The sequence below is a fragment of the Nematolebias whitei genome, chromosome 9, assembly GCF_014905685.2.
Source record: "Nematolebias whitei isolate Nwh7 chromosome 9, NemWhi1, whole genome shotgun sequence".
NCBI lineage: Eukaryota > Metazoa > Chordata > Actinopteri > Cyprinodontiformes > Rivulidae > Nematolebias > Nematolebias whitei.
Window position 1 is genome coordinate 44,481,855 of NC_056506.1, and position 12,026 is coordinate 44,493,880.

The 12,026-nt window shown below is 40.1% G+C and overlaps 1 protein-coding gene across 1 annotated transcript in view; it reads right to left on the minus strand.

Annotated features, from left to right (window-relative positions):
* Window positions 1–12,026, minus strand: part of parp2 (poly (ADP-ribose) polymerase 2) — a 15,790-nt gene continuing 3,764 nt past the window's right edge. The window contains exons 6-17 of the mRNA XM_037681898.1: window positions 11,375–11,471; window positions 10,893–10,968; window positions 10,702–10,804; window positions 8,886–9,039; window positions 8,645–8,783; window positions 8,507–8,570; window positions 8,273–8,407; window positions 5,932–6,059; window positions 5,737–5,836; window positions 4,129–4,227; window positions 2,475–2,599; window positions 1–160 (exon numbers count right to left, since the gene is read on the minus strand). Of these exons, the coding sequence (XP_037537826.1) occupies window positions 1–160; window positions 2,475–2,599; window positions 4,129–4,227; window positions 5,737–5,836; window positions 5,932–6,059; window positions 8,273–8,407; window positions 8,507–8,570; window positions 8,645–8,783; window positions 8,886–9,039; window positions 10,702–10,804; window positions 10,893–10,968; window positions 11,375–11,471 (1,380 nt within the window). The remainder of the gene's footprint in view (window positions 161–2,474; window positions 2,600–4,128; window positions 4,228–5,736; window positions 5,837–5,931; window positions 6,060–8,272; window positions 8,408–8,506; window positions 8,571–8,644; window positions 8,784–8,885; window positions 9,040–10,701; window positions 10,805–10,892; window positions 10,969–11,374; window positions 11,472–12,026) is intronic.

The window sequence follows — 12,026 nt, forward strand, 5'->3', positions numbered from 1 at the left end:
TCACCACAGGGACGAGTAGTTAAACTGGACCCGCAGCAGGTACCTCATCCGAGCCTGAGCCGGGTTATAAACTACGAACTCGTTGTAGAGGAGGGAGTAGCCGCTGGTTGTACCCACTCCAGATTTCACCGGGGGGCCCAGTGGAACCGTCGCACCGTTCCTGAGGAAACACCGACGAGAAGTCAGACAAAAAGTTGCACCTGCTTAAAGATTTAACGGTTTTAACGCAACAAATATGTCTCCTGTCATTTCAACACTCCTGTTTTAAGCAAACAAGTCTTTTTATCACAGAAGTTGCTTTTCCTGCGAACATGCAGCGTGAATGCTTGTTGCTGAAGAACTTGCTGAAATTAGCTAAAAAGAAACGTGCTGAATTGTAGCTGAAAGGAAATAAATTTAATTAGCAGAAAGAACACATTTTTGCTGAAACAGGTATAAATTAGCACAAAAATTAGAAAATTAACTAAAGAAAGTTGAAATCAACAAAAAAAAGATGAAAGGCAGAAAGAAGCTGAAACTACCAGAAGGAAGTGGAAAGAGCTGAAATGAGCTAAAAAATGTGCAACTGTCTGAAAAGGCTAAAATAAGCATAAAACAGCTAAATAGTAGCTGAAATAGCAGAAAAAGCTGGAACTTGCAGAAAAAAGCTGAAAGAAGCATAACAAGCTGAAAATACCATAAATAAGTTAATTAGATTGAAAGTAGCAAAAAATACTATGAAAAACTTGAATTTATCAGAAAACAGCTTAAATTAGCTAAAAAGTGTTAATAAATAGCTAGATGAAAAGGTAGAACAAGCTTAAATTAGCAGAAGAAAGTAGAAAGAACACGTTTGCTAAGAGAAGCAGACATATGCACAAAAAGTGGAAATTATCTGAAAAAAGCTGAAATCAGTAACAAAAAAGCAGCTGAAAAGTAGCTAAAATTTCAGAACGAAGCTTAAATTAGCAGAAGGAAGTGGAGAGAGCATATTTTTTGCCGAATTAGGCTAAATAATGTTGAAATGGGTGCAAAAAAAATGTAGAATTAGCTGAAAACGCTAAAATTAGCATAAACAGCTACATAGTAGCTGAAATAATAGAAAAGGCTGAAACTTACAGATATAAGCTGAAAGGAGCATAATAGTAGAAAGAAGTTTGAAGAAGCACAAAAATGTTATAGGTAGCAGAAAGAACCTGAAAGGAGCGCAAAACAGCTAAAATTTGTTGAAAGTAGCTGATTTTTTTAAATTAGCATAAGGAAGCTGAAAGAAACTGAAGCGGAACAAAATGTGAAAGAAGCAGTAAAAGGCGTTAAACAGATCCAAAGATTTGAAGGATGTAAAATGAGCTCAATTCATTTTCTATGAGAAAAAAAAAATGGCAGAAAAGGCTAAAATATTTTAAAAAAAAGCTAAAGTTACATCAGTACCTAAAGCAGAATTGTCCTGAAAGAGCTGAAAGGTTTGAAATATGATTTGTTGAAATAGTTTGAAAACTGTGGAACGAGAATTGCGCCAAAAAAAGTTCGGGAAAAAAATAGGATCCCAATACAGTATGTGTCATAAACATTCACAGAATTAAAAAAGTTTAACATAAGAACATTAGGCGACGCTTTTGGGAACCATTTGACTGAAATTCAATTTTAGAAACAAATAATTTTTCTTTTATTTATTTTATGAATTGGTTGTTATTTTTTTATTTCTCTACTCGGCCCATTTTAAATAAACTTATGGCCAAAATATTATTTAACCACAAAACCATTCAATACAGAACATTAGTGCTAATAAATCTTTAGCTTTTTATTCAAACAAAATCAACTGTTTTTGTGAAGCCATTAAATAAAAGACGCTGCGCAGCACTTTCAGTTTGAAACAGACTCACTACACGATACGCCTCTTTTACGTTGTGCTGGTACAATTTAAATTTACTTCCTTTATACTTTTGTTACGGCAGGCCCCAAATATTGATCGTGCAGGATCAATGTGTCCAATATAATTATAAAATAATAAATCGCAGAAGAAAACTTCAGGCCAAACCACGTGGAGAGTGTCATAAAATCACCATGACAGAACAACTTTTACTCTTTTATAAGATCTTATGTCATAAACTGTGAAAATAAGTATTAATACAAATATTAACCGTCAGTTCTCAGGCCTGGAGGTTCAGAAACAGTTTGATTAAAAAAGTCATTTGTGACCGAAGAGTTACCAAATTTTAAACAATTGTCTTTTCCACTATTGTCATCGTCAAACCAGTTATTTATTTCTTAACTTTTAATATAAGAACTTTTTTTTTTTAAGAAATCAGAATTCAGTATTTTTGACTTTCATTTCAGCAATTTTGCTCCAAACTGTGTGATTCTGCAACAGAAGTACAGTGAACTCTAAGCAGATGAAAGAGTGGGATTATCTAATTTAATCCATCGATGTAGACGTTGTAACGGTTGTTGTCAGAACCAGTGTGTATAAAAACTGTGAACGTGAGGAGACTCACAGCGTGACAGCGTTTTTGGGGTCAGGTCCAGTTCGACCCAGGCCCTTGGTGCTGTGTTTTCCTGCCGGCAGATTATTGGCCTCGTAGTCGGCGTCCAGCAGCTCGTTACAGTCTCCCAGAGCCACCTGCACACACACACACACACACACTCTGCTTTAACACACTGACGCATGCCATTCAGACCGTGCTGATAATCAGTAAAACATCTGGTTACACTTCACGAGACGTTAAGACGTCACATCTCTGACGTTATGGTGAGGTGGTGTCTGTCCCTCGCTCCTTCGCGGTTCGTTTGTCGTGGATTTTCAAAGTAAGACACGACACAACTGGCTGATTGACGGATGAGCCACGGGTTGTTTATTTAAAATAAATTATTTTAAATGATTTTGCACCATGTGTGCAGCCCACAAGTGCAAGGGAAAGCTCCCTCCTGCAGCTGATCAGCTGATCTTCTTCTCTGCCACCACACACATTGCTCCTGCTGCAGCTTTGTGAAGGGTTAACCCTTTGCTGTCCAGATCGACTTTCGTCTTCCAACTTAAAATTCCAAAGTATGCCACATCGTAAAAATCATCATAATCACAAAATATGAAAGTGTTAAGAGTTATTTTTAACTATTTTAGAACTTCCATGTTCAGTTGTTTCAGTGCAGCTGATCAAGAAGTTACATTTCTGCGGCAGTTTCTTTTTTTTGTTTGCGCTGAAACGTTTCACCTTCCATCCAGAAGGCTTCATCAGTCAAGGAAACACAAAACACAAAACTGATTCTTCCCCCAAACAGCTTAGTGGAACAAACCAGTTATGTTGGTGCTAAGATGGTGTCTTGGCACGCCCCTTCCTCCGGTGCCGGCCCTCTTCCTCGTCGACAGTCGTGTCAAACTGGTTCAAAATGTGGATTGTATACCTGGATTATTGAGCATGGACTTTGTTAGTTGTAAAGATGGCTGTACAGCTTTGGCCATCTGCTCCTCGGCAGAGAAAAAATGAGATCAGCTTATTGCAGCTAATGGAGGGGGGGTGAGTAGAAAAGTAGGCCGTTTTTATCATGCACTCACGTCTGGAAGACACGACTTCAGCACTTCTCAGGAAGTACAAACCAGCTTTAAATGTTCCTAAAAGTTGTTTTCATCTGCTGGTTCATTTTTGGTGTTTTTCAAGATCCAAGCTGGAAAAATCAACAGGAATGAACCAAATTCCAACTAAAAAACTCCGACTCTCTGACCAACCCTAACCTCAAAACACAAAATGGCTTCCTTATGCAGAAATAAACTTTTTCATCTTCTCAGTGATCCAGTCCCACACACTATGAGCAAACATGTTGCTAAAATGTTTGCACAGAGAAATCCATGATTATCAGCTTCTTTAGCTTATGATGGCGAGGCTGGTCACTAATCACAACGATTAGGAACTCCTGCTCGTTATCGGACTTGTAACCAGAACACGGTCCAGTCCAAAATCAGAGTTTCAACTCCTGAAATAAATAGAACAAAGCGTTTGTCTTCGATAATTTAAGATTATCTTTATTTTCCTCTGTGATCTCAAAAGGCTAAAACGTTACTTTTTTTTTTACGCTCACAAAAATATACAACATTTGTCAAACTTCGGCTGTTTTGTCGACAGCAGCTAAAAATCTGGTTCTACAAACAAAACTCACCTCACACAGAAGCAGCAGTCCAACATGGTTGCTCTGGTTGGCAAAACAGTAGTTGGCGCTTTTTGATGACATGTCAGCGAAGTAGATGCCTTTACCGAACTGAAAGAGAACGTCAGAGTGATTGTTGATATTTTATGTAATAGTGTAAATGTTTACGGAGCATTCACACTCTTGTGATCTATTTTTCTTCCATACATTCTGTGGAATCTTTCTCGTTCCACAATTTTTGTGCTATTTCAACAAATCATATACCAAAATGTTCAGCTCATTCAGGAGAATGGTGATTTTTGATATTGATGCAACTTTAGCTTTTTTTAATATTTAGCCTTTTCTGCCATTTTTTCCTAAAAGAAAATGAATTGAGCTCATTTTACGTCCTTCAGATCTTTAGATGTGTTTACAAACTTTCACTGCTCCTTTCACATTTTGTTCTGGTTCAGCTTCTTTCAGCTTCCTTGTGCAAATTTTAACTTTTTTCAGCTACTTTCAGCTGTTTTGTGCTCCTTTCTGATTCTACAATATTTTATTCTTCTAATTTCTTTCTGCCAATTTCAGCTTGTTATGCTCCTTTCAGCAAGTTTCATCTTTTTCTACCATTTCAGCTACCATTTAGCTGTGTTTATGCTAATTTTAGCCTTTTCAACTAATTCCACATTTTTTGCACTCATTGCAACTTTTTTCAACCTAATTCAGCAAAAATGTGCTCTCTCCACTTTCCTCTGGTAATTTAAGCTTTTTTTTTTGCCTTTTTAGCTACTTTTCAGCTGTTTTTACTTATTTCAGCTTTTTTCAGATAACTTCCACAATTTAGTGTTCATTTTTGCTTTTTTAATCCTAATTAACTTCTTTATGCTAATTTTAGCTTATGCTCCTTTCAGTTTTTTTCTGCTAGTTTCAGCTTTTTCTGCTCTTTCAGCTACTCTGTAGCTATTTTGATGTTGTTTTTAGCTTTTCAGGTAATTCACTTTTTTTTTTTTAGCTCATTTCAGCTCTTTTTGCTTGCTTCTGGTAGTTTAAGCTTCTTTCTGGCTTTTCAGCCACTTTTCAGTTATTTTTGTTGCTCATTTCAGCTTGTTTTAGCTAATCTTCAAATTTGTGTGCTCACTTTTGTTCGTTCAAACCTAATTTAGCAAATATATGTCCTTCCTGCTTTCTTCTGCTAAATTAGGCTTGTTCTTCCATTTCAGCTACATTTCAGCTGTTTTTCAGCAAGTTCTTCTGCAATATGCTTTCACGTGGCATTTTTGCAGGAAATGCAATTTCTCAAGTTTATTTTAAATTTTGTGGATCCTTTTAGTCAAAAGATTGACAAAAAAAAAATATTTCAGACTTTAAATTAAAATGCCCAAAGAAATTTTAGTCTGTTTCCACTTGTTTTAATTCGTATTGATGATTATTTAATGCTGATTTTTTTTTAAAATTATTTATTTTCTACTTGTACATTCTAGTAAAAATGCTTTTAAATGTGTTCTAGAAATAAACTGGACTTGATTTATAACACTTTACGTTTTTAATTAAATCTTTTATATCATTACTCTCACATATTTGGCTTGTTTGTTTTATTTAAGGCATAAAATGGTCCAGTAAGAGTTGATGCATGCTTCCTACCATGTAGCCAGTGACGGGGGCCTCAGGTGGAGCTACTCGGAGGCCCTTACCAAGGATGCCGACCCAGTTGGAAAGGCGGGAACCGTGCCACAGCAGGGTCCTGGTACAAACACAATAAATGTAAACACATTCCACAGACCCGTTCAGATGAAGCAAAGCAACGTTTGACATCAACCAGCGGCTGTCTCTGCTGACCTGTTGTGCAAGTGGGAAAGGAAACTGTCGCTCTCCTTGTCTCGGTCCACCGAGAAGACATCGAGGACGGTCATGGTGTAGTCACCGTGGGTGGGGGCGTGAGTGGACTGCAGGTACTTTTCTACCACCTGAAGAGCGAGAACGTGTTAAAACTAGACGACATCATAAAAGAAGGTGTGTCAAATTACTGCTGCAGCAGACCGACGGATCTGCTCACCTGGTGTGACTCAACACAACCAGTCAAGAGTCTGAAATCACTCTAAATTAATTTTGCTTTTACAATTTGGCTTTATTGTTTACTATTTACATTAGTAATTAAATAGAGAAGTAGTGTAAGATTTATCAACTGGGAAATATGCCATAAAATAAAATACTTCACACTTTTCTGTCTTTCTGTGTCCAACCAGAACTATAAACATCAACACACCCAGTGGTTCCCTAACGTTTTCTGCTGGACCCCACTTTAGTTTATAGGAAACCCCCCACCCCCCAGGTTTGCTCATTTTTTATTGAGCAAACCTGGGTTGCAGTTGTGACTCTTCCACTGAGTTCACTTTCAGTGCCCAGCTGTGATCTGTATTTTGTCTTGACTGAGGCCACGGCAGAAAAACCATCACATAAGAGGGATGTGGCAAAAGGACGAAGTACGGCGCCAGGGCTCTCTTACCTAGCAGAGGGTCATCTTTCTCCACTCCAATCCAAAATGTAGCCGGTGTCTTTGACTCAACCTGCATATCTATAGCACAGCCAAGTATTAAATCCTCCGCAGTTGTGTGTGGCCTTTTACACTCTGCCACTTGGTCGGCAACTTTATCTGAGCTCAGCAGAGCATTTATGCAGCTTTAGTAAAGAGACCCTGTTGAGCACAGCAGTTTATGAGTTTTTGTCTGGAAAAAGTCAACCGACTTGTCTTTGTGCTCCGGTGGTTTCGTCTCCAAGTGGCGTCGTAGCTTGTTAGGCTTCATACTGTCACAAGCTAGCACGTTAAGACTGTGGTCTCTCCTTATAACGCTACAATGTGCAGGTGGAGCAAAAGGTAAAGCATGCTCCGTCGTATTTTCTACTCTTTGGCTTGGAGGGAAGTTGGTTTAGAAGCATATTTACCAGTGCTTCATCTTCTGCTTTGCGTTTATGTGGGAGCCCCGTCAAAAACTTGTCCATTATGCTAGCAGTGTCCAAGCATTCATTTAGTGAGTGCAGCTACAGCGTGCGCTCTCAGGACATTATTACATGCAGTGTTCCCTCAGTGTGGACTGAACTAGGCAAAAGGGCCTTCTCCTGCTCCGCTCCGGTTTCCTGAATCCACTCATACCGCACCTCCCTGCAATGGCGCTGCACCCCCTACAGGGGGCGCGCCCCCCACTTTGGGAACCACTGCCACTGGCCAAACTGAAAATGTGATTATCTGGAAAAAATATTAGTAAAAATAAAACAAAAATCAAGAAGTGCTTTCTTCAATAAACGGACCTGTTGATATTATGACGACACAGTAGTAGTGGGACGCATCACGAACAACGAGGAGTCCAAATACAGAGAGGAGGTCGAACACCTGGTGCAGAGACGATAATTTCTGCATCAATGTGAAGAAGACCAAGGAGATGGTGGTGGATTTCAGAAGCTACAAGGATCCTCTTCATTCCTTACACATCAGAGGAGCAGCTGTGGAGGGTGTCTCCTGCTACAGGTACCTGGGGGTGCATATAACAAGTGACCTCACCTGGAGAGCCAACACTTCCTGCCTGGTCAAGAAGGCCCACTAGCGTCTACTTCCTCAGGAAACTGCGGAGAGCTGGACTTGGGAGCTCTGTCCTGAGGAGCTTCTATCGCTGTGCGGTGAAGAGCGTTCTCGGTAGCTGCACTGCACTAATTGTTAGGCTTCTTGATCTGGGACCCGAGTCCAAATTTTGGACCATAACCATGCAAATGTGTGCTGGTATGACAATAAAAAAATCCTTGAATCTTTATGTAAAATAACGTCTATGACAGTGAAAATAATAAATAAATTAAATGTGAATTCCAACTTTTCAGCTAGCTGAGTGCTGGTGTGAAACGACGCTCAATATATGGGGTACTGAATTGTGGCTTGATGTAGTACTTCCTAAAGTGTTGATTACTTGACACAACTGCCTGCCATAACTGCATCTTAAAGATTCAGCATGTTATTCTGGACCAACCGTTCTTTGTTTGGTGGTAAATAAAACTTGTCTGCTTCTAGATTGGAGCGGCGATCACCTGTCACTGATGTATTTGTTATTTAGTTCACTGTACCCGTCTCAAATGTTTGTACCGGACCACCAAAGTACAAATGGACCGTTACACTCCTAATAAAGAGTAAACTGACCTTGTACTCATGGCTGCTGGAGTCCAGAGGCTGCAGTTTGCACTGGAGGGAGTGGTACTGACTGTCCAACGGATGCTCGTCGCTGTCTGCGTTCAACTGGGCCATTTTCACAGCAATCTGGATGTCACTTAGCGCCTTCAAGAAAAGACAGCAGGCGGTATTTACAACACGCAACGTCCAGTGTGTGACAGGGTCAGGCGACTGCAGAAGAATGAAGGGTTAAAAAAAGTTTACCTCCAACAGAGCGATTTTTTCCTTCAGCTCCTCTTCGGAGCGGATGATTGGAGGAGTTCTCAAGCTGTAAAAATCACACCACAGATCAAGAAACAATTAGGATGTGTTTTCTCTACGTTATCGCTGTACGCTCCTTACCCAAAGTCATGTGGGATGCGGGTGTAAAACTGGTTGCAGGCCTCCAGCAGCTCCCGACTGCCGCCTTTCCTCTTCAAGCAGTCCTCGATTTTCTTCAAGGCGACGTAGCCAGCGCGGATCTGCGCTGTGGTCAGCTTCCCTACAGGTAAAAGAAGGAATGTCGGGAGAAATAAAAGCTACAAAACGACCCATTTCAACCTTTTTTTTTTTTTCTTCTGTAAATATTTTTCGAGTCACTGACCAAGAGGAGCTTTCTTGATGTCAAACTTCATCTCCAGCACGCACTCCTCCATGGCCTTCAGGTCACAGATGAGCTCGAGAAGCGACTGAACTCTGGCGTCCAGCCTGGACGGCTTCTTTTTCTGTGCAGCATCTACCGCGGTCTGGTTCTCCTCCTGGAAGGGACGCACGTCCACAAACACGTTTTATAATATTTTGTTTAGACAACATGATTTTTTGGTTTCAGTCTGAAACTTCTCACGCATGTGATTAATCTGCGAACCGTCTTTAAAACACTACAGACGTGGACATTTTTTGGGGATTGGAATAATAACTGACCTCTTTTTGGAAAAGGTCAATTATCGTTCCAGTCCCCAAGAAATCAAGTCCATGTGATAATAATGACCACAGACCAGTGACACTAGCATCAATAGTAATGAAGTGTTTTGAGAAAAATGTTGCGTCCCTCTTGAAATCAGAGATAAATCCTGGTCTCGATCCGTTCCAGTTCGATTAAAGACAGGGACGAGGTACCGATCATGCCATTAATGGCATCACACACTTAACTCTTAAACAACTTGAAAACCCAAAGGCCTATGCCCGTCTTCTGTTTATAGACTTTAGTTCTGCTTTAATACCCTACAGCCTCACCTGCTTACAGCAGAGGAATCTTAATCCTCTTCTTATTAAATTATTTTATTCTTTTTTAACAAACAGATCACAGCTAGTCAGAGTCAATAACACCTTATCAGAGCCAAGGCCCATCAGTACTGGGGCTCCCCAGTGTTTGTTACCTCTCCTGTCCACCATTTACACAAATGATTGCAGCTGCCCCGGGAATTACATTTTTAAATTTTATGAGGATACTGCTATTCTCAGCTTGCTGCATGAGGACATGGACTCCTCGTCATATTTTAACGAGGTTCAGTCTTTTGTTCAGTGGTGCAGAACATAAACCAGGTCTGTTCTTACAGATGTCTGGGTGTTCACTTAGACAATCTGTTCAAGTGGGACATTCATGTGAATATGTTGCGCTCCCGTCTACAACAGAGATCGTGTTTTTTACGTAGACTCAGCGTCTTTGGGGTTAACCAGAAGCTTGTGGTTTTATTCTATCAGGCCGTATTGGAAAGCATCATCAGGTTTGGAATGTCGGCGTGGTATGGTCATCTCTGTGCAACTCAAATCTAAACTTAGTTGCAGGGTACAAACTGCAGTGAAGGTGATCTACGATGAGTCTGTGCTCAGACATGGTCGGAGGGTGCTGTCTGACCCCGCTCACATCCTCAACTCACAACACGAACTGTTACCACCTGGAAAACATCCTGATGCATGCTCAATATAAAACAGTTTAGAGTCCCAGCTTGTAGACTGAACAGATTTAAAAATTAATTTGTCCCTACATCACTCTGATTGTTTAATAAAGTAGGCATACAGTATTTTGTCAAGCTGCTGATGCTCTGGTGTGATTTGTTGTTTCGGTTACTTGCTGGAATGTATGTGGGAACGTGCAATATGTGTTTTTATTGAGTATATGTGTTTTTTCTTTTATTGTGGTGTTCACATGGTTTTATTGTTTGTAGTGTATTTAACTGTGGAAGAAGCTTTGTTTAGCGCACAATGTCCAAGACAAATGTCCCCTCGGGGACAATAAAGTATACATCATCATCATCAACACTCTCCCATGTTGTTCTGCTCATGTTGTTTGATCAGGAGTGATTTCTCAGACTGGGAGACTGATCGAGGAGCTACGGTCATCAAGTTTAGGCTGCACAGATTTGGTCACGTAAGGACTTTTAAGAATTGATGCAAACTCCTGGTTGAGGTTTCAAACGTACCTTTTCATCCGTGTTGTAGTCCATGAACACCATGTCGTATTTTCCAGCTACTTTCTCGAAACTCCCCCGGTGCTCCCACTCGTTCTTCGTCTTGTCCAGGAATCTGCAGCAAAGGTTCAGAATTCAACTAAAACGGTTTGTTTGGTTTAAATCGGAGACATCTTTGAAGGGTTTAAGTTAAACAACCTCACTTTTTCTTGAAGACATCCTTGGCCTTCAGCAGATCTCCTCCGCAGGTGACGAGGCTGTTCTGACCCACTTTGCCCACTGTGGAAACAGAAGGTTAAAGTGATCGAGTTACGCAGTTTGACCCGTTTGTTTTGAAGGAATGACAGAGTTGGAGCCATTTTGGGTCAAACTTTAATACAGCACGCAATAGCTAGCATGATGAGTCAGCGCTTGGAGCATGTGTTAGGAAAGACTCTCAGCTACTACCACACCAAATTTTAGCTCATCTGTGAAGCTGCCTGACTTGTAGCTGTTTTTGTCCTTGCTATGATGGCTTTGCTGTGGCGGCCATCTTGAATCGGGTTGACTCCAAAAGTTAAAAGGTCTCAGATGTACATTTGATGTTTACTTTCTGAAAGTCCCAATATTCATTAGATATTTTGCTGACAGACAGACGGGGGCAAAAAATATTTTTGCTCCGCCTTTCCGCAGCAGGTAAACTCACCTCTGCCCCATCTCATCCACACGCTGTAAACCTGGGAGCTGTCGTCCTCCAACAGCTGGATCAGGTAATATTTGTTGTTGTTGAACTGAAGATTTGTCTGCAAAACAAAAACTAAAGTTTATTGATCCCTCAAATGATCAATTAGTTTAAATATGATGATTCAGGGCAGATTTAAATTTTCATTGTGTTATTAATTCCAGTATTGTTTAATCAACGCTGTCAGAGATCAACTTTTAACTTTGAGGAAGTTGACATTATTCATCAGAAGTTGGACTTTTCATATTTAGATAATTGACCAGACTAGATCCTAGTACTGTTTAGATCTTACTTACTTTCTTATTTACTTCCTTACATCCTTACTTACTTACTTTCTTATTTACTTCCTTACTTCCTTTCTTACTTCCTTCTTTCCGTTCTTCCTTCCTTACATCCTTACTTATTTATTTACTTCCTTACATCCTTCCTTCCTTTCTTACTTGCTTCCTTACATCCTGACTTACTTCCTTACATCCTGACTTACTTCCTTACAGCCTGGCATACTTGCTTACATCCTGACTTACTTACTTACATCCTTCCTTCATTACTTTCTTACTTCCTTCCTTCCTTACATCCTTCCTTCCTTACATCCTGACTTACTTTCTTACTTCCTTCC